At 44.5% G+C, this 22551-nt stretch overlaps 1 protein-coding gene across 4 annotated transcripts; it reads right to left on the bottom strand.

The window, feature by feature from the left end:
* Window positions 1-7283: 7283 nt before the first annotated feature.
* Window positions 7284-20982, bottom strand: LOC142062578 (small ribosomal subunit protein uS8). Of its 4 annotated transcripts, XM_075105148.1 has the most exons (9): window positions 20757-20885; window positions 18424-18557; window positions 16565-16684; window positions 15534-15651; window positions 14793-14877; window positions 11156-11293; window positions 10890-10969; window positions 8620-8705; window positions 7284-7419 (listed from the first exon to the last, which is right to left on the bottom strand). In XM_075105148.1, the coding sequence occupies exons 1-9, from the start codon at window positions 20790-20792 to the stop codon at window positions 7326-7328; spliced, it is 891 nt and encodes a 296-aa protein (XP_074961249.1). In that variant the 5' UTR covers window positions 20793-20885; the 3' UTR covers window positions 7284-7325. The 4 variants fall into 4 exon arrangements, with proteins under 4 accessions (XP_074961249.1, XP_074961251.1, XP_074961252.1 ...); XM_075105149.1 differs by lacking the exons at window positions 7284-7419; window positions 8620-8705; window positions 10890-10969; window positions 11156-11293 and adding an exon at window positions 13531-14594 and having other exon boundaries at window positions 20757-20982; XM_075105150.1 differs by lacking the exons at window positions 14793-14877; window positions 15534-15651; window positions 16565-16684; window positions 18424-18557; window positions 20757-20885 and adding an exon at window positions 12393-12519.
* Between the last annotated feature and the right edge of the window lie 1569 nt (window positions 20983-22551).

Below are 22551 nucleotides of genomic sequence, written 5' to 3'. Positions count from 1 at the left end.
AAGGCAGAAGGGTGTTGCACATACATATTTCTATCCAAGATCACATACCAAGTGTTTTGCTACTCCCGCCTTTTTCATATTTTCTTGTATTAGGGCAAGGGAGACATCTAGAGATCACAGGCAGGGGATTGCAAGCTTCTGTAAAAAGTTTTCTGTAGAATGGGTGGCAGGATGTGTTTACAGAGTGGGAACAATAAATAAAATCAATGAAATATGAAACAAATCAACTCCTGCTTATAAATGATGAAGACCCAAGACAGGATGGCAATGGATTATAGAGTAGCAGGAATGCTCTCCATTTCCATGGCTTGCCCTCACACTACACTACCCCCAAACTGTGAAGAAAAGCACTTCCTTGGCAGACAGAAAGTTTGGGGGCATCACCTTGAATACTGAGTTCAGTTTTGGGCCCCTCAGAATAAGAAGGACATTGAGTTGGTGGAGCGTGTCCAGAGAAGGGCAACAGAGCTGGTGAAGGGTCTAGAGAACAAGTCTCATGGGGAGAGGTTGAGGGAGCTGGGGGTGTTTAGCCTGGAGAAGAGGAGGCTGAGGGGAGACCTTATCGCTCTCTGGAACTACCTGAAAGGAGGTTGTGGTGAGGCGGGGGTTGGTCTCTTCTCCCAGGTCACTAGTGATAGAACAAGAGGAAACAGCTTCAAGCTGCATCAGGGAGTTTTAGGTTGGATAACAGGAAAACTTTCTTTACTGAAAGAGCAGTCAGGCATTGGAACAGGCTGCCCAGAGAGGTGGTGGAGTTGCCATCCCTGGTGTAGATGTGGCACTTCAGGGCATGGTTTAGGAGACATGGTAGTGTTGGGTTGACAGTTGGACTTGATGATCCTAGAGGTCTTTTCCAACCTTAATGATTCTATGATTCTACATACATTGCTAGGGCACCCTGTCCAAAAGCAGAGAATACTACAGGAATGCATACACAATGACCAAGTGTAGCACTAGCAGATAAAAACCTCAGTAAAATGTAGCTAAGCTACACTTAGAACTTGAATCCTGCCCTTTTAATCCCAAAGCAAAGTCCACGTCCATCCCACCAGCACAACTGCACCAACAGCATCTCTATTCTCAACTCAGTCACAAGACTGATGAGATGGGGTGTCCTGAGGATCAGCAAAATTACATCCCAGGACAGGCAGAGCAAGCTACCCGTTTCGTTACAATATGCACCTGACCCATTTACCTTTATAGACCATTCGGTGTCCACTTTAACAGTGTTTTATGTCACTATAAAAAGTATAAGTGGCAGCTGCTGGGTGTTTTCAGCTGGCTGATCTCAAGAACCCTGCTGCATTATGCGGTTGCGTAGCGCTAAAATTTGATCAACTACAACTGCGGAATGACTATTGCCCTGATGCCAACCCAAGAACAAAATACATGTCCCCAGAGATTTTGCTTAAACAGTTGAGCATCACAAACGGTGTGTGAAGGAGGGGGGGACAGGGTTGTGGGACGCATCAGGCAGTTGGTGCAGTCAGCTACATTTAGTCTATGGAAGAAAGCAGACATGAATTTGATTACCTTGTTAGACTGAGGCTTGTCACCGGCACATCAGAGATTTTGCAAAAGGGGGTTTAACTTGCTTGCTGCTTGCTTGGGGTAATCGTCGTAGCTTTGCTCCGCTTGTAAAGGCAGCTTCACCAGTAGCATACTCTCCTGTTCTTGTTTGCTCCCTCGCACCCAGAAAGAACTAAATGGAGAGAAATTCAACAGAAATGAGATCTGGGGCCTTTGTTATACAAAGGTCAGGGAAGATAACCGACTGTCTCTTCTGGATTTACTTCCCAACTCAGATTTTAGAAAGTAGAACAATTGTCTTAGTGACACAAGTATTATTTTCCCCACTTCTACTTTGAGTACATTTTTTGGTCTGCAGTTTTTCTTCCCCCACCTTCACTCGGTGAAACTCCTGCTGGAACACGCATCAGGTGATTACGATATCCATTCCTCTGCTTAAGGAAAACCAGCACACAAAGGAGACTCAGCACACTGAAGCATCAGCACCCAGCTGAAACCTGTGCTACACAGACCAAGCATGATTAAAATACTGTCAGATCACAAGTATCACATTTGACCAGGTTGTAATTTAGTTGTTAATCAATGTCTGCCCATCTTTTCATTCTGGGTACTGCGTGAGAAAAGACCAGTCGGTACAGCCTGTCCTGGTAGAGTTGTAACCCTTTTGGAGATGGTGAAATTCCTAGCAGCAGCCACCTCTGCTTGGCTGAGCACACACTCCCCCCACAATGCAATGCACTTGCCCTGCGCATCACAGCACCCCAATAGGCTTCCCACAGATTTTAATGTGTGCTCCCTATATAAATAAATATAGGTTCAAATTAGCAGCCACACCCTGAGTAGGAATCACTTGGTGGCTGATAAACCTAGCGCAGTCGGATCAAGAATGCCAGGACAGCTTTCAAACCCATGGGTAACCGTCAGGTAAAGGTGGATCCAGGACTACCTGATTACATTAAGAGTGGTCCTAGCAAAGGTCAGAACTCTCATTACCTTCACCAAAACGACAATATTTCTTTGTACATGTTCCTCTCTGTTTCTAGTGCTTTTCTGAGACTATTCTTATGTATCTCATATAATAAACCAGACTGGATCAACTTAAAACTAAGTGGAAAGTTTTATGCCTTCAGACATCCTCATTTGCTTCATCTAAGAGCAGGAGAAGGTCAATGGAATTTAATTTTTTTCCCCAGCAGAAGATGCACCTTTGCATATCAAGCAATAAAGTTTACCCAGTTATTCTTGTCACTTGCTATGTCAGCACTTCTCTCTTTGTAAAAATATTTGTAAACAAAACCAAATTAATCAAGGTCATGAGCTGGTAGCCAAAATACAATGTACCAGAGCAAGAAGATGGCGAACAGCAGGAGAATTAAAATAGATAATTCTCTTTTAAAACAGAACTGCATGTGTAAAATGGCAGCACTTGAGCAGAGAAAGCATCAGAGGCATGAGCAAGATCACAGGCCGCCAGCTTCTGAAACTCCTTGGCTCTACTAGAATAGTCCTCTGGACTAAACTGTGGTTAAATCCATCCAGATACTTACTGAGAGCCTGATATTTGCATTAATTGGCCGTAAGACACTGGACAGTGGATAGGCTTGTCTTAAATCTAAACTTAGCTAAACAGCATCACACAAAACAAAACAAAAAAATCTTGTCATTTGAAAGCATGTAATTATAATTAAAAATCCTAAAATAATAGCTTTGGCAGTCCCAGCTCCTTTAAAAATATATGATATCTCCTATCCTCTACCACCAGCCTCATCTGCACATCTTGACACACTCATCACAGCGCTCTCCGATCCTGCGCCCTGCAGTCAGGGCTCCCACACCAGCCACGAGCGACTTCACATTCTTTCACTGCTGTGAAATAACTACTCAGCGCCAAATCTGCTGGGGCCAGTTCTAAAGCCTCTCTCACCAACTTGACCCATTTTCTTTCCCTGCTTTCTGCTGCACCGCTGCACACATCCTTTTTTGTTGTTGCTGGCTTTGACCTACACTCCAGTAAGTGTGAGAGTCACTAAGGTAACTGTTCAGACATTGGAGATCGAGGTTTAATTACTGCTTACATTTCTGGTGCAAGTAATTGGCACATGAGTTTGAGAAACAAAACACACATGCCATTCAGGGGAACGAGGGTAATTTAATTACCTGTGGGAGACAACAAACAAAAGGACAAGGAAGAGAAAATGCATTTCCAGTGAAGCCACTGCCACGCACCAGGCTTTTTACCCTTTGTCATATCTTGAAGATCCATACTTACTCTCACCTCCCATATTATCTTACATCAGGCTCTAGTGCATCAAAGAAAGAAAAAATTATCTTTGTGGACCAGAGTACAGGAGAAGTCAGGATATTTAGCTCTTCAGAAGGAGCAAGGAGGCCAGCAGCAATGCCAAAGCCCTCTTGGGACTCTTCTCACACAGCTTGCCCTCTCTCCAGCAGTTCAAAGTCGGATGCTGCCATCTGTTGACAACTTCCCACTGCAACAACAGGTATTTCAATGCATGGCAGGCAGTTTGAACCTGTTTTTAAAGAATGTTCTTAAAGAACGGCATGAGAAGCAATAGCAGTCGGCATCTGGAAATACTGACCATGTATCTGACAGCAGAAGCGAGACCAGGCTGTACCCCGCAGATGGGTCACCAATGCTCTCCCAACTACTTCCGACTTAGTAATTTTCACAACTCTAAGTTCTGATCCCATTTTACTACCGTGACTAGGACTACTGATGCTTACCTTCTTGTCATCAGCTGAGCAGGTAAGAAGGGATTATAGGCAGTGCAGCTTCACCACATGCTATCCATACCACAACATGACTAGACCCTCCCCAGCACAACAGCCTGGCAAGCAGCCACGCACACACAGACCTCAGCGTTCAGATTTGGCTTCGCAAGTAGAAGCAGACCTCCAGCCAAAAGGCCAAGACTTCTCTCTGCATCTAGAAGGGCATAGAGGCGACACAATCACTTCCAGACTCGTTCAGTGTCAGACTGCACAGTATCCAGGAGAGCACGAGGGTAAAGCTTGGTGATTCAGGGGTTTGCAGCACAGACGCTTTTCCACAGGTGTCACCCGCCCTCCCAGTTTTCCCCACATGAACATCAGCCACCTGTCCCTTAGGAGACTCCTCCACCATTAACCTCCCTCTGCTCTGCAGGTACCAAACACCTCTGAACTAACACTTTGCCTTGATTGTCAGTTGCATCCTGTACAGCTCTGTATCATTTTCCCTCTCACCTTTCCCTATTAATCTTTATTACCCAAAATGATAGTTAACTTTTACCTACAAACTGCTTTCCCAAAGCACATGCCCTCAGCTCACAAAACATCAATTAAGCTTAAAATAATACCACTTTCAGATTTTAAGCATGTCTGAGGATAAGAATTTCTGCAAACCCATTTAAAGCAGTTGTGTTGCAGGGCATGTCATAATCCTGTGCATCAGCTCCTGAGACCCACTTCAGAAGTTCCTTGGATCTCAGCTGACAGCGATTGCCCAGGATCTCTCATCAGTGAGGTACAAGCTCAGAGATCGTCTTATGAACTCAGAACAGCCGTATCAGCTTCCACGTGTGGTAAGCCAGCGTGTAGTTAATTTGTTAGATATACTGTGGAGAAGGCACACCTGCTCCTGCATGCTTCCCTCCAAGTCATTCTTTTTACATTGGAGCTCTAATTTCCATTTAATAATTCTACAAAAGTCACTGGGCTGGCTTGTGAAATAAATTAACGCAGTCTACTCCCAACTTGTCCGTCAACTGAGAGTATCAGAAATTCTCTTGCTTCAGGAGCCTCTGTGGTAGTGAAGGACATACACAGACAAACTGGTTCAGAAAAAACTGATGAGCATCCTGTGTAAAGCTCGTTTAAAACATAAATGTCAAACCAGCAGGTAACCTGTAGCCACAGCAAATTAACCTAAAGAAAGCCCTGAGGTGCCACTGACCTTCTTCCATCAGGTATCAGAAATGTGTGTTCTATTCCAGACTGATAACAAGATTTTATAAACAGGAACAGTCGAATCTTGATATGGTCTTCAGGGTTACTCTGAGCAAGAAATACAAAAGCTTGTGTTTGCATCAGTGCTTAGCACTGCAGAATTCTCTGTTAAGGATAGAGTAAAAAACCCTGTAACAAAATAGCTTCATTTGACAATAAAAAAGGGGTCAAGACAGACTTCTTTTGACTTTGTAACTACTCTTTGTGATTCAGTGTACAGTTCTTTATCTTCAGCTAAGCAAATCAAACTGAGAACCATTAAAAGGAGAACTGCTCACATCTGAATGTTTGATGCCATCTGAACTCCATGCTTTGTGACCTTAACCGGCAGGTGACCAAGACAAAACAGGTAAACTAGCCTTTTTTATTATTCCCCTGCTCTTGTCAGTCAAGCTGCAAGTTTGTTACAGGATGCTGGCGTACACCACCAGAACGCTCACTGTAAGCACCCTTTCACAGCCCCGTCTCTAGCTGCTTCTTCCTCAGAGAAGAGCCACCACATTAGGCAAGACTCTGCTGCCCATCTAAAAAGAGTTAAGACCAGTTTGCTTAGCAGTATGACCTTTTCCTTTCCTCCATAAAAAGTAACAGACTGAACTGAACAGCTTACATGAACTATAGAATTTCAAGACTTTGTGCCTGAGGACAGCCAATTCCATCCCGAGGCTCTCCGAAAAGCTTTGTGATGAAGTATCACCTTCAAGGCGCAAAACAACTAACTCAAGCACTGTACGTATCAAGCATCAGGACATACACCAAGAAGGAAAATTGTTTCCAACTCTTTGTATCAGGAGAACCACAAATTCAACAGCTGTTTTAAAGCATGTTGAAACAGGCTTACTACATTTCAACAGGCTCCTTCCTAATAAAGATTCCAAACAAAGTGAAATAAGCCAACAAAGTGAAATAAGCAAACTGCTCTTGAAGGACAACACAGCCCAGCAGCTCACTTCCCATTCTCTACCACCTGCAAGTAGCTCTTCAGCTGTAGTCACCTGCTCTGTGCACTGCTTTGGAAGGAATTTTTCTTACCAAGTACATTATGCTGTCACGCACCAGATGTCTGAAACAAAGGCCAACAACTCGTTCAATACTAAGTAGTCACTACCTGTAAGTTCAGATATCCTTATTTCCTCGCTCCAAAATCTTAAAAGAAATCCCAGTTACATCTTCATGGCAATGTGCAAAGCAGCTGCACAGCAACCACCCTACCCAAAACTCTGCTGTTTCAAAGGGCTTTCAAAGTGGAAATTTGAAGAAAAAAACAATTATTCATCTCTATCTCGGTTACTCTTTACACTGTAAGATGTAGAATGAGTTTGTGATCTGAAATTGAACTTCAACCATCTTAATTATTCCACAATCCCACATCTCATAACTTTTTAAACCACAAACAGGAAATACCTTCTGGCGAGGCATCATCTATTATTTAGCCAGAAGGTGAAACTATAGTCACAGATACATGTGTCTCCATAGTTACATATAACACCTAAGAGGCAATCCACTGCAAGAGATCACAGTTCTCCTCCTGAGGCTGTTCTGTATAGCAACCTGTAACTGCCATTCAAGAGGTAACTATTAAAAGTATGTCATATCATTAACAGAAATAAAAGCTGTGACCAGGGATGGTGTGGAACCCGAACATCATCTGAAGTTAGAACTTAAGCACTACTGAAGCGCTCTGTTACAACCACTGTCACAGGTGGCATTCAAAGCCATTAAAATACCGACTGGAAACACCAGAGTCCATTTGAACAATTTATTAGTATCCTCTTTTTTTACAAGTTTTAGAAAAAGAATCCCAGGATTTTGCCTCCTGTGTGTTTTCGCCTAGCCTCCTCATGGTCCATGATGCCAGCTGAGGTTGTCAGTACAATGTACCTGTTAAGAAAGAACAAATGTTCAGTTTATCGCTTTGGTCTATGCTCGTGCAGAATTGTCAGCACTAACTTCATTTCTGTATTACAATTTTAAGACCTGTTTCTGTATGACTGGGCCTAACGGAAGCGAGATCAGGCTGTCAGACAATGAAAAAGAAACTCCTTTCACAAGTACAACTCTGCAGCACACAAAGGACATTTCTTGCGCATTCCTGCTGTCAAGTCAGTTCAGCTGTTGTAGCAGGAGCAACTCTATAGTTTCTAGACGAAGCCTGCTTCTGTTTTAAGCAGACATTTTTCTTCAGAGCAGGTAGAGTTGCCATGGTGCCAGACAGCTCCTCAACTCTGAGCGCTTTGTCTCGCAGTGTTTTGAACACTGTGCACTGAGGCAGCTGAATATCTGGATCTGGACTGACAACAGAAGCAGCCTTAGTCATCGCTAATACCAACATTTGGATTATCACCCTACTTCATCCACACAGCTTCTCGGCTGAGAATCTCTTGTCCAACCACTCTATAAATACTCTTAAAATCCCCAATACGAAAACACACACTCGCAAGCTATACAGGTGCAGCCAAAGCAAGCAGCTTGTCACTGGAGCTTTAAGAACAGGAATGACAAGGAACTGTTAATCCTGCCTTTGACAGGACAGACTGGCTGAGCCACTGAAGACTCTTCGAGCTCTGTCATCCTGGTACACTGATATTTATTACTCTGACTCAGTGAATTCTGGGAAGGAAAAAGGTACTGCATAATAGTAACATTTTCTGTGTTGTGGAGGTTTGTTTAACAGAGGCTCCGAGCCTCTTATTACTTGATGTCTAATAAATTCATACACAATCAGGAAGTTTAAAGCAGTAAGACCTACTTCTGTTGACCTGGTAACTTACGTGACTCCTCCCCCATCTATACAGCCTTTAATAAAATTAAAACAAGAGTCCTATTTTCCCAGTAAACTGTAGAAATGGAGAAAACAAGATTTACCAAAGCCAAGCAAAAATAGGTCCTTGCTTAGCAGTGCCCCTTTAAACCAGTTAAAAAGAGCCTTTGTATGGAAGATGGATTTTTAGACTGGTATCTACCTCCAGACTGATCAGAGAGGAAATGTGTTAGGCAAGTCTAACTCAGGCAGGATGAAAGCATAATAGAAAACCCCACATTTTCACATATGACACTGATTTACCTCTTGTCCATACTCACCCAAACTGACGTGAAGGCAGTAGGTTGTTTTGCCACTTTTCCAAATCCTTCAGCTGAACATCAAATCTGGGACTGATTACACCACACTGTAAAACAGAATTCCATTGCAAACTGAGAACAACTTTATGAAGTAGATTTGCATATTTGTCATTCCAATTCAATGGATGAAGAAAATTAACAACTGCAATTAAAATATTTTTGGCAGAAAAGGATTAGAGTACTAAGAAGCACACTCCACTTCCCATAATATGAAATGGCACTTCCTCTCAGGTAAGTGGAGACTCTCACACAGCTCTTCCGCTGCTATATCCTCCGCTCTGCCTCCTCCTCCTCGATTTAGGGTGACTTACACTGCTGCTGAAGCTGAACTAACAAATTAATGGCTAGACCTGGGAGTGCACAAAACCGACTATAAATCACTGAAGATTATTAAGCATCCTGTATCATAAGAAATCCTGCGATTACTCAGGGATATTCTACTTCTAATCATAACGCTTAGTTAGCGACACTACCTATAGATTTTAAACAGGGAGAAGTTAGCATGCATAAAATATATCAAAGTTTAAATTAATCATATTACTTGCTGACCATGATCACTACTACCACCTCACTGGCTCCAATCATCTTAATAAATATGCAAACAGAAGCACACCTTCTCCTTTGAGAAGGACCTGGGAGTGCTGGTGGACAACAAGCTGACCATGAGCCAGCAATGTGCCCTTGTGGCCAAGAAGGCCAATGGTGTGCTGGGCTCCATTAAAAAGAGTGTGTCCAGCAGGTCGAGAGAGGTTATCCTCCCCCTCTACTCTGCCCTAGTGAGACCACATTTGGAGTACTGTGTCCAGTTTTGGGCCCCCCAGTTTAAGAAGGACATGGAACTGCTTGAGCAAGTCCAGCAGAGAGCTACCAAGATGATCAGGGGACTGGAGCATCAACCTCATGAGGAAAGGCTGAGAGACTTGGGTTTGTTCAGCCTGGAGAAGAGAAGACTGAGGGGGGGTTTCATCAATACCTATAAATATCTAAAGGGTGGGTGTCAGGATGATGGGACTAGGCTCTTTTCATTAGTGCCCAATGACAGGACATGGGGCAATTGACACAAGCTGGAACACAGGAAGTTCCACCTCAATATGAGAAAAAAATCTTTCCTGTGAGGGTGCCAGAGCAGTGGCACAGGCTGCCCAGGGAGGCTGTGGAGTCCCTTCCCTGGAGACATTCAAACCTGCCTGGACGCGTTCCTGTGCCCCCTGCTCTGGGTGTCCCTGCTCAAGCAGGGGGGATGGACACAATGATCTCCAAAGGTCCCTTCCAACCTCTACCATTCTGTGATTCTTGCTGCAGTGATGGACATTTTTCTCAACCGAACAGCTGTTCCCATATTGCAACTATTCAGAGAAACACTATACCCAGCTGCACCCCAGAAGATCAGTTACAAAATCATCCCAAAAGAGTTCAAGGAACACTACACTCAAACCTGACATACATAATCTTTATTACAGATATAAAACACTAGTAGTTTGGGCGGTGTCAGAATTCTCTGCCTACTACACTCAAGCAGTTTTCAGCTGCAGAATTTGTTCATCGTGGGGATAGCCCCCAACACACTTTGACCAAGTAATATTTTTATTTCTTTAGTAAAGAGCCAGCTCTCACTCATACAGCTTAAGTGCAAACAATGATGCACTGCAACTCATCACGGAACTAAACAGCTCAATATTTTGAGACAAAAGCATTTTTAAAATTTCCAAAGCACACATGAATACTTCATATGCCCCAGAAACTTAAAAAAGCACTAATTAACATAGCATTCAACTTTCCCTCAACTGCAAGCAAAGCTCATCCAGTGGCAGGAGAAAGGTTTGTCTTCGACATTTACAGGTATTAAACATCACCTGGAAAGCAACTCAGTTCCTATCTCTTAAGACAAGTCTTCCAGATCACTTAAATAGCAAAGAAACCAAGAAATCACTAGGAAGCCAGAAAGCTTTTAAAGAGAGAGAAACACAGAGCACTTGCAGCAGACTTCCCTGAAGAACTGTCTTACATATTCAGAGTTTAGAAGAGATGTAGTCAACCATAACATCATGAATTTAGAAAAATTACAAAGCATTTGGTAACCACTGATAATACCCATATTACTCTCACTTACATGGATTCAATAAGTACCACCTTCTTTACAAGTAATTATCTCAGAACTGGAGCAGACAAACATGAAGATAGAAAGTCTCATTTAAACACCACAGAAATGAATTCAGGAAAGCAAATCCTACCTTGTTGAGTCTGCCTGTGAGATTGACAACAATCTTCCCAGCTCTGTGATCATCAATTATCTCAAATTCACCAATGTAACCTACAAAAAATTAGCAAACACAAAAACACTTAATACTTAGCAACATGAATACAACTCAAGTAACTATGCTGTACAAAACTAGTTCAAGCATCTTGATTTACTTTTAGTCAAAAAGCACCTTAACACAACGGCATCCACAGAAACATGAATGAGAAAAAAAGCCAGCGCTACACACTCTAGACTTACCATGCTTCATCATCACAGTTAAAAACCGGACGATTACTTTGGAGCACGGCCTAATGAGAACTTGGCGTTTCCCACGTTTCTCTGCATTGTTGATGCTTTTGAGAGCATCGGCTAGAACATTCATGCGCACCATGGTGCCTGCAGGCAAGAGGAGAGGCAGTTAAGTACACCAGCTCTTCAGCACAGAAATACTGAGTAGGGCACTTCTTAAAAGGCTAATTTTAAACCTAAAAGATCTAAGGCTGGCAGAAAATTATGTTAAACCTTAAAAAGCATTGTTAGGCTAAAAAACAGATCAAATCACATACCCAGGTGTGCTCAAGAGGAGTCACAACTACCATGTCAAGTTAGGAAATCTGACACGCTTGTTTAAACTTGGCTTTATCAACAGGCACACAGGAAGATTTAAAAACTGCCATCTAAATAACGTTTAATCAGTATGACACCTTTCCCAAGAGCATCGTTTTGGACTTAACAACCCAATTCTGCAGTATTAGCCCTGTTAAAAAACTAGGTCGTACACGGCATTAAATATAACAGGTGCTTCTCGGCTTGCTTATCTGCAAAAGAAAATCGCAGGATGCAAGCGCAACACAGCACTCCGAAAAGGAAACCAAGCATCAACCCTTGCATTCTCGTGATCGAGAAAGACGCACCCGGACGGCCACACGGCATGACATGCCCCGCTAATGACAGAGCCAGCGCACGGACAGACCGAACCAGGGAGGCTCCTGACCCGGCCGCAGTGCCGTTCCCGCGGCGGCCAGACGACCGAGAGCTTCTACTGCTAAGCCGGCACCCCCAGACGAGCAGGCCCGCCTAGCTCCTGCCCCCCTCCCTGGGCCTAGCCCTCCCACCCCCAGGGCCCCTCGCTACCTCCTCCTGGGCGCCGCCGCACGACCCTCGCTCCCCGACACCCACGGGCTCGGCAGCGCGGCTCCCAGGAGCCCTGCCCAGCCCAGCCTCTCACAGCACCGGCCAGCCGCCGGCCGCCGGCCCCGGCCCACGCCCCGCATCGCTGCCCAGAGCGGAGCCACGGGCGATAGGGCGCTTCCCCCCACCCTCCGCTCCGGGGGCTCTACGGAGCGCTAGGGGAGCCGCCGGCTATTCAAAGCGGGCCGGGCCAGCCGAGCGCACCCTCGCGGCGCCGGCAAGCCGGGGAGAGGCGGCCGTGGGGCCCGGATGGGGGCGGGAGGCGGCGGATGGTGGCCGGGGCCCAGCAGCGCCCCGCACTCACCGGTGCAGCAAGATGGCGGAAAAGGAAGAGGCCGGGCGCCCGCGCGGGGTTATGGGAGGGCCATGGGCGCGGGGTGCCGCGCGGCGTCTATCCAGACCTCGCGAGACTCGGCGTCCCAGTCGGCGGGCGCCGCGCGCCAGGCCTGGCCGTCCCCATTGGCCGAGAGCCGCACATCGCGCTTCCGGAGCGACAGCCCCGCCCCGGTTCCTACAGCAACCAGGACGCCTCGCGGCTGGCCAAGGTACGGCGGGGCGGGAAGGACAAAAACCCTTGGCCGCAGGCTGGGCGGCGCGACGGGGCGCACTCCCGGCCTTCCCAGGAGGGGGAACCCAGCCACACAAAACCACCGAGCAAACAAACCCCTAACCAACAAAAAGGAGGACATGGATGGTGCCACTACTGCAGTTCTGCGGGGGCTTTTTTTTTTTCCTCCTGTTTTTTCTACAAGGCATAACACAATAGAGAGATTAACCCAATATACTTGATCTCCATTGAAGCTTCAATAGGGCCCTGTACAGTGGAGAACCACATAGCTACTCAGTGTGGTGAGGAGTTACACGACACAGCTGAAGGTCTGGGGTAAGCAAAGCTGCATAGTGGATGGGTTGTGTTTCTATGAATTTTCACTGAAAAGGAGAAAGCTTTCAGTGCTGTAACATCCAGCATAGAGCACCCTAAACTCATGCTAACATGGGGGTAGAGGGGCTGCCACCAGCCCTCCCCCAGAGAGCTCCACAACACTGCACAGCATCACTGCTTGCTCTTGGACACCCAGCCTTTCCCCAGCAACAGCCCGGGCCAGTCAAGCAGAGCACTCTCACCATTGCATTACGGATCCAAACTGTGGGGAGACACCACCACAGGTTTTAGTGATTGGGTCCGATTTGGCCTCAGTCTCTTTCCCCAGTGTTCATCAACCACAGATAACATGGCAGCCTTTCCCCTCTGCAGCAGGCACTGTCAGTGTACTGCCATGGCTGACAGAAGTTTTACTATTTACAATTTCAAACAAAGGTGTTTTTCTGTCAGAACACTGCACACAGATTGCCACATGGCACTAAACCACCACTCCCAGCTCCAGTTCTTGACTGAAAGGCATTTACACAATTCTGAGTGTTCACAAACAACAAGTCTCAAAGAAGTTCCTCTTTAGTCTGTATTTACCTAATCAACAGTTACAATAGACACTGAAGAGTTCATTTCAAACGAGTAAACTTTTAAAATGCAGTAACACAGGTTTTAGCTTTTTAAAGAAAAAAGTTCAATTTTAAAAAAAGGAGGGAGAGGTCATAGAAAAGCACAAACAATTCAGGCTTATTTACAGGAGACAAACATAGCATATTCAAGGTGATTTTGTATACAGACAACATTCATAAAACCAGATGTGCTACACAGCTTCGTGACAACAGCAGTTTTTAGAACAATCAGCTGTTCAGGTAACACACACCTTAACTCATTTTCTACAGTCTCAGTGCAATGAGTCGAAGTTTACACTACAGCTAAATAATGAACTACAAATTTATATATTCCAGACCCCTATTCAACAGATAATCTGGAATATGCAGCCAAAAAAAGCAAACAGACTCTGAGACAATGGGATCACCTTCGGCAGCCATTTTGGGTATGTATCTCAGCTATGACCATCCTTACTCAGCTACCTGTCCTCCTTCCACAAGGATCAGTAGTAACAGGCCTCTAAGAAATGTAAGCTTTCAGAACTGCCTTTCATGCTTGCTGTAGCCACAAATTAAAGATCAGTGAAACTTGCAGTTACAGAAATACTATCACACATTACAATTCTGCTGTTTCTCGAGTTGAGTTTTGAGTCTGGTGAAGACACTTAATAAGCTCCATACATCAAAGGTCAGGATCTTCCATTCAAGATCAGCTGAGGCTGCAGAGCCCTAGTCAGCGCAGCAGGAGACACACAAACCCACAGCAGTTGCTAGTGACACACTCACTTCATCAGGGAGCCAATAAAAAAAGCCAGTGAGCAATACAACTTCTATTGTCTTAATTATACATTAACTCTCAAAACTGTTCCCAAGTAAACCTATTACAAGAGTGAACAGCAGTTAAGTCTTCATTCATTTTTCTTTTCCTTGTGCTTGAGAAGTTTGTTTATCTCCCTTTTTGCCATTCCAACATACTTTGTAATGATCCCATGCTGGTTTAGTCCAGGAAACAGCAACAAGAAACTTACTAGAGAGGGGAGGAAAAGAAGGAATTATTTAGTACTCCTTTAACAAGTTTTCATCCCCTTGCAATTCCTTACTTCCCTTAAGGCCCATTAACAACAAAAATCACCACACATATAATGAAAAATTACTTCTACCAGCCTCATACCATTTCAGGCAGCTAACAAGGAAGTTACTTCTGGTTTGCATGCTGCACACTTACCAATAAGATAGGTCAGAAAGAGATTGTGAACTTGCTGTCCAATCCAGGCAACCACAGCAAGAGAAAAAAGCATCGTCATGAAGTACTAAAAGATGAAAAGGGAACAGTTATCACAGATCTGCTGGGAATTCTCCCCCTTCCCTTCAGTATCCAACAACACTTCAACATTTAAAACTAACTTGAAGTTTGCTGGCTCCCCCACATGCCATACTTACACATAGGCTTGTTAAAATTGAGATTAGAGTCTACAACTGTATGTTCTCCTTTATTTTCAGACCATCGGTTTTACAGGACGCCAGTTCTTTTCTGTCCAGATATCCCCTAGAGTCAGACTACGCCATCCCCATTGACACAACTTCAGCCTCACGCAGTTCCTGAAGCTGTTTCAGTGAACTCAGTAGTTCATGTACCTAAGCTGACACATTGCCAAGATCTAGATTTTTGGACAGTTCATGCACACTGGAAACAAGTTGTGTTTCCAAAAACTGACCTATCCAAAGAAGCCCGGTTTAGCTTTATTTTAATATCAAGGGTATGCTCCTACGTGCACAGTACTGCAAGTTGGGAGTCATGTAACTTGCCACTCCAGGCTTGAGTAAGATATGTGACTGGCATTAAGTCACAGCCAGAACTGCTGGCTCTTGGTTTGGAATACCAGTTAATTCAGACATGTGCCTTGCTAAAATACTTAAGACAAACAAAATCTTAAGACAATAGAGATGAACTCCTAGAACTCAATACCATTTTAGGCTTCTCTTCCTTCAGTGTGAAGAGACGTTTCCACCAGCCAACAATTCGGCGACGAGATTTTACCAAATTGCTGCAAATCTCATGAAATCTTTGCTGCTGTTCCGTAGTCCTTTATTTAAAAAAAAAAAAAAACATACAAAAATTGAAGATCTCATCTGAAATTTTAAAAGTCTCCCATGGTATTTTTCCAGCCATAAAAATTTATCCAGTACTTATCCTAGCATTTGCTTCACTTAGTTTTACACCTTATCTTTATTAAGCATTGTAATGCAATTGCCCATGTAATTTTTCTGTCCACTGACTCTCTTAAATTGACTCCCAAAGAGCAACCACATGCAAACCAGATGACCACTGATTCTAATCTGACGCCAGTGTGATACACACAAGTAATACATGCCTGATACCGCTGTGTATTACTTTGGCTTTTATGCTGGGTCATTATTAGACAATAGCATTTATCCATTAGTCATCTTAAAGCAGATACACTAAAATTTGCTTTTAACTCAAAATTTACTTCAAATAAGGTTCTGCTCAAGCTTACTGTTTTTATATAAGCCTTGCCCTTCTTCAAATCTGTTTCAATCACAATCACATTCATACTCTCTGCATTACTCTCTTCCTTCATTGTATTTACTACTGACACTCTTTCCAAACATATAACCCAATACCCTTCCTCATAATTTTAGTTCTTAATATCTATTATCCATGAATTTTTAAAAACTAGTTTCACAGAACTAACTAGCGTCCTTAACAGAAAGCAAAGAATGTGCCTACTCCTTCAGAAAAAAAATTATTTTTCTAGAAGAGGAAGAACAATGAAGATATGTTAGAGTAGTCATCTTTCAGAAAAAAAGATGAAGGGCATCTTACTAGTGTCCTCACTTCATACAGTATAGAGTTTATAGTCATTATAATAAGATCTGCAAAGTAATCACTTGATATTTGCAAGTCAGATATCCATTTTGATAAAGTTCATAATTTATTTACACTCAGTAAACTGTTTTAATTCAAGTTTTCCTCACCATTTATTAGAGCCAAAGATTCTAGGTGCAAGAGCAGGAACAAGATAATCAGCCAGACAGAGGAACATCACGAAACAGGAGACACCTGAAAGAACTGATGGGTCCAAGTAATAGATCATCCTGCAGAAAGAAGATAACAGAAATGATTTCTGGGTGCTCAGACTGCTAAATACTAGACATATTCAGTCACTTCTTCAGATTGGCTCAAGACTTCGAACAGTAGACCTACCCCCTTGCCCAACACTTCAAAGAAATCTTCAAATTTGCTCCTATTACTAATAAAAGGATATTTAAGTACTTCAACACTATTACAAAGAAACACAGATAAAAATAAAGTTCTCTTAATGTACTAGTTAAGAAAAATGCTACAATACAGCAATCACAGTATGAAGTTCAGCAGAAGTAGAAATTCATCATCGTTGCTCTCTCAGACGTTGACATCTAGTGAACTTCACACTGACTGGGGATGAGGATGAGTGAGTGAACATGTGAAATAACCAGGTAGAGCGAAAGCTCTAATCTTGTTGGTTCTTGAGTAAGTCACAGAACTCAGATCCACTATGGATTGTCATTTATCTCACCCCTGAGAGCTAACCAAGCCTGTTCTGGACAAGGAGCCATAAAACTCCAAACAGGACAATGTGCTCTTACATATGAAGAGTGCCATCACTCAAATACAGCAGCATGGGTACTGGGCAAGTACTAGCTCATCTCAAATGTCTGTTAGTACTCAGCTGTGCCCCATGCTACTGAATTGCACGTAACAAAACTTCCTGAACACTGAAGTAATAAAGAAGTGACACAGTCCATTGCAGGGCCAGTCTTTCTATACATCTTGCACAGTGCTACTGCGCTGAATGTTCAAGTTCATTTTTTATAAAGTACAAATTCAGAATCTGAAGTAGTTCTATTTCCTCAAAGTATTATTCAACACAAGATCTTTCCTGCTATAATCACAAAATTTATAACAAATAGCCTTAAGTTCATGTAATTAACTCCTCAAAGTTACTTTTCAGTTTCATTTGACTTCCATCTTCCTCACCTCCCTTAAAGACCATGAAATTTATGTTAGCCAGAAGACTGATTATCACTGTCTCAACATTTTTGTAACTCCCCTCTTCTGTTTACTCCAAAAACATGTGCGACTGGCAAACTCCACAGCTGGCATGGAGTATCATGCTGTACAAGGAAGGTTGGGGTCATCTTGACTACTACTATGTTACATAAAAGCATGTACAAGTGCCTCACGCCTGCCACTTCTGTATCTCCAACCCAGAGACCGGCAACATCCTCCCATCCTGTTAACTGGAAGTTACCTGCAGTCTTTCCTTTTCTTCCTTTCTCAAAGGACAGGACAGAGAACATAAAAGAAACAAGTTGTGCAAAACCAATTAAACTCATCCTAAACACCACACCAAAGATGCAGAATAGGAAAGTTTGCCCTATGGAAACAAGTCTTCTATAATGATATTACTGTTGGTTTTGGGAAAAAAGCCGAAGAACATAACAAAATTGACTGAGAAACAGGATACAAAGGATGAGGGCAGAATATAAACACATCAATGAAGAACATACAGCTGAGCAGGGTAAAAAAAACTACAGCAACCATTGGTGGCAAACAGCTTTTGCAGAAAGCCCTGCCCCCCAGCCCCCCTGAGCAGGATGTGACTCATGTTACTTCCTGTTGTCAAAACTTACAGTTTTTCTTTTCAACAAAGTTCACACACATCCAGAAACAGAACCTGGAGTAAAAGCATTCCTATTAGATTTTTAAAGATGTCCTACTAATTTACTTAATAGGTTTGCTACCAACCATGAAAGGGCAGTGGTGTTCCAGGCTCCCTCCACAAGCTACTTACAGAAAAGAAAACGAAACAACACTCATCAGTGCCAGAGGAAACCAGGCTCTCTCCCAGCGAAGAACTTTATCAGTCATCAAAATCACTTCTCCCCATCCTTGCAACTGCTCTTCCAAGCTAGCAGTTTCTGCAGCCTACATAAAAGGAGAAGAAAACACTTATTACTAACCGGAGCATCAAAATAAATTCCCACACTCAAATTCGCTAAAAGAAGTGTCATAATTAAAGACCCTCCTCACAAACCTTTCTGAGAAATTGAATTACTAATAAAATTGTCAGGTTTATAGTAAGTTATGACATTGTAGCAGTGATAATTTAAAATAGTCAAGATCCTAACAAAGTTGCAGCATGTTATTAGATCAAATGATGCCTCCTCCCAGATTTTGCCAGGGTATTTTCCCCAAATCCCCTATTTACAGTACTCCCTCTCCCCAGATTAGTAGAGAGTATGTTTTCGCTAAAAGCTCTCAAGTTGCCAACATCTGGAAAATTGCAACATGAGAACTATTTAAAATATAAGTATTTTCAAAGATAACTCTACCACATTAAACTGAAGTTTCTAGTTGCTGTCCAATACCAATTTTTTATGTGGAAGATGGATAAAAACCTCAGAATCCACAGTAAAGGTGAGTTACCCAATTGATCACATTTGGACTACAAAGAAAGTTTTTCCACAGGTCACCCCAGGCAGTGATCAGGCAGCCTTTAAATTCCTCTTCCTGTATTATTCTTACATTCCTCCCTATACATCTTCTACAAGGAGGCCCCACCTGCTCTGGCATCAGCTCAATAAGCAGTTCACTTCAGGTGCTCGACATTTAACAGAGCTTAATAGTTTCCCTTCCATGGACAAGGTATCTCAAAGATTACAAAAGTCTGGTAACCATGAACAGAACAGACCACTGGCCAAGCAGTAAGAGATTAAAAAGTCATCAAGACCTGCACATGTGCTGTGGAGAGATAGCAAAGCAGGTTTCATTCTCAGCTGTGCGCTACACTTACCTCAGACAAGAAGCCTAGCACCACTAGAATAACAATGACTGTGAGTGCAGCTACCATGGCAAAGCAGTTTTCTTGTGTGATAGCATTGGAAATTATTTGAAAGCTACAGTTCAGGGGGAAAAAAAGATTAGAAAACTATCTGATATGCTGCTGAACACTTTCCAATTATCATATCTATTTTGTGTTATAAACACAACTGTCACATGGAGGAAATAAAAAACCAGCTGCATTTCTCAGGAAGACATTTTATGACAAACTTTTGCTTTATTACCTCTGGCTGTTTGCATTCAACATCACAACTAAAAGAAAATTTAATGGGCAACAGACTGGAACATAGCAGTGTTATTAATAGCACCCTGCCCCTCTCAGCCTAGAAGACAGCTCTTGTAAGTTGTTCCCCACTGGGCCAGGTAGAGAAAACTTAAATAAGCTTTTGTCAACACCATCTTCATCCCAGAGCCCATCCCTCAAAAGTGTTTTTCATTAAGCGAACAACAAAAGTTTCCATAAATATGAAATTCTGCTCCAAAAGGGCATCCCTCCCGAACATCACGCATGTTCTTGGCAATATAGTTCCCTGCACTTTTTCTGCAGAAATTCGAGCCTCCCTTCCACCTCTGCACTAGTGACAGTTTCTCCCTGAATCTCCCAGGCTGCACAGCTTCCTGCTGCAAGAAACAGCGCCCATCAAGAATGCACTCAAAAGCTTCCCTTTTTCAACCCCTTCACATGTTTTCACAGTGATTTTCCCATTTCCCATGGCGGCCGTTTACTATTACAGAGATAAATATACATATCCTTGTATTTAAGTTTTCAAGTATTCGGGCCCACCCTTGACATTATTAAGCTAATCATCCAGCTCCTGCCGGTCTCCTGCATCGTTGAACCATTCAATAACTCAAACAAAGGATTGTGAATGAAGACGAAACACGAAGACATGAATATTCAACGCCAGCCCTGCACCTAAGGTAAAGCCAGGTACTATTACGAGCTCCGGCCTGCGAGCAGCCGCCGTGCCCGCTCCCAGGGACGGCGCAGAGCGCCCTCGCCAAGGCCAGCCAGGCCCTGAGGCGCACGCCGGGCCCTGCACAGGAGCCTTTTAGAAGCAAACGCGAGCAGCAAGTCATTCCCCCGCGCTTCATAAGCTCGGGGGCCGAGACACCCCTTACCGGCCGCCGCAGCCGCCATGGGCAGGCCGGGCTCCCCTGACTCCCCCAGCGCCGGTAGGGCCGAGCGGCCGCCAGCCCTTCCCCAGGCACCGGGAGACAGAGTACAGCACCTCCCCTCCCGCCTCAGAAGGGGCGACAGGCCCCGGCGTCGCTCGCCCTCACCAGCTGGTAGACGCTGTTGTTGTCACCCTCCGCCATCTTACACCGCCCCCACACCACCGGCCGTGGCCGCCCGCGAGGCGCCACCGCCCCTTATACCCTCCGCGGCCCCTCTCGGAACTCTGATTGGCCCTCTCGAAACCCAGCGCAGGCCAATCCCAGAGCTTCTGGCGTGCCCCATCGACAGTCGGTTGGCTGGTGTGATTCGAATAGTGACAGCAGCCCAATCAGCGTGGGGCCTCCGCGCCTCCGCCCCCTCCCTCCGTCGCAATGCGACTGCGATCCGGGTTGGGGCCTGGCGCTTGGCTGCGGCGGGGCGGCGGGGCTGGCGGTGCCCGCCCGCGGCGGGTGTGCGGTCGGCGCTGGGGCACTGGGTTCAGTCCGGGGAGCCGGGCCGGTGGGGTGGGCCAGAGGCGAGCGTTGTTGTTTCACCGGCTGTGAGGAAGCCTGCCAGCCGACCGCCTGGGCTGAGGGAGGCGACGCAGCAGCCCAGCCGTCGGCACAGGAGTGGAAAGGGTCACCGCACCACCAGGGCTTCCAAGGATAAGGCTTTTATTTTAAAAAGCCTGAGCCATATAACCTGAAGGTGTCATTATTAGGAGGCAAATAAGTAAAAGACCATGTGCTCTCTAAAGAAGTTACCTTTTATTGGCATATGTCGTATATAGGAATAGTGTGGCCAGCAGGAGCAGGGCAGTGATCGTGCCCCTGTACTCAGCGCTGGTGAGGCCGCACCTCGAGTACTGTGTGCAGTTTTGGGCCCCTCAGGACAAGGAGGCCATTGAGGTGCTGGAGCGTGTCCAGAGAAGGGCAGCAGAGCTGGTGAAGGGTCTGGAGAGCAAGTCTCATGGGGAGAGGTTGAGGGAGCTGGGGGTGTTTAGCCTGGAGAAGAGGAGGCTGAGGGGAGACCTTATCGCTCTCTGGAACTACCTGGAAGGAGGTTGTGGCGAGGCGGGGGTTGGTCTCTTCTCCCAGGTCACTAGTGATAGAACAAGAGGAAACAGCTTCAAGCTGCATCAGGGGAGGTTTAGGTTGGATAACAGGAAAACTTTCTTTACTGAAAGAGCAGTCAGGCATTGGAACAGGCTGCCCAGACAGGTGGTGGAGTCGTCATCCCTGGAGTCGTTTAAAAGAGGTGTAGACGTGGCACTTCAGGGCATGGTTTAGGAGACATGGTAGTGTTGGGCTGACAGTTGGACTTGATGGTCCTAGAGGTCTTTTCCAACCTTAATGATTCTATGATTCTATATGTGTATGTGTCCTACGAACTAGACAGAGCCTCCTGATCGAGAATGTTTAGGGCTAATAAATAGCCTGTTATTGCTGAAATAACATGGCACCACAGGTGCTCACCAACGACTTTCTTTGACATAAAGTTTTGCTGTTTTTACAGCGCAGGTATTTATTTATTGCATGTGACCAACGTGAAGAAGCCAGCGTGTTGGCTGTAGACAGCAGATTCCACGGGTACGGGATTTGCAGATTACCACACAGGAAAATGATGAAACAACTCTGAATTTAACAGGAAGGTTCCCCACCTCAGACCACCACTGCCGCCTGACCTATCTAGGATAATTACCATCTGTCCGACTACTTGCTTTATTTTTTCAGAAGCTATAGCAGCATTGGAATAAACACAGGAGAAAAGTATTAGGATAAAAATATTTTTTCTGACTCAATTTCCTAAATGTTTGTCACATGTTAATGAGCTTAATCACAATCCCTAGGATGTAATGCAATTCCAAAATGAGGGCAAAGGAAACATATTCTCATTTCTGGCACCAACACTGCAATACTT

Source organism: Phalacrocorax aristotelis, chromosome 10 (genome assembly GCF_949628215.1).
Source record: "Phalacrocorax aristotelis chromosome 10, bGulAri2.1, whole genome shotgun sequence".
NCBI classification, from domain to species: domain Eukaryota; kingdom Metazoa; phylum Chordata; class Aves; order Suliformes; family Phalacrocoracidae; genus Phalacrocorax; species Phalacrocorax aristotelis.
The sequence above is the reverse complement of the archived record's forward strand: the minus strand, read 5'-3'. Positions and strand labels throughout refer to the sequence as shown.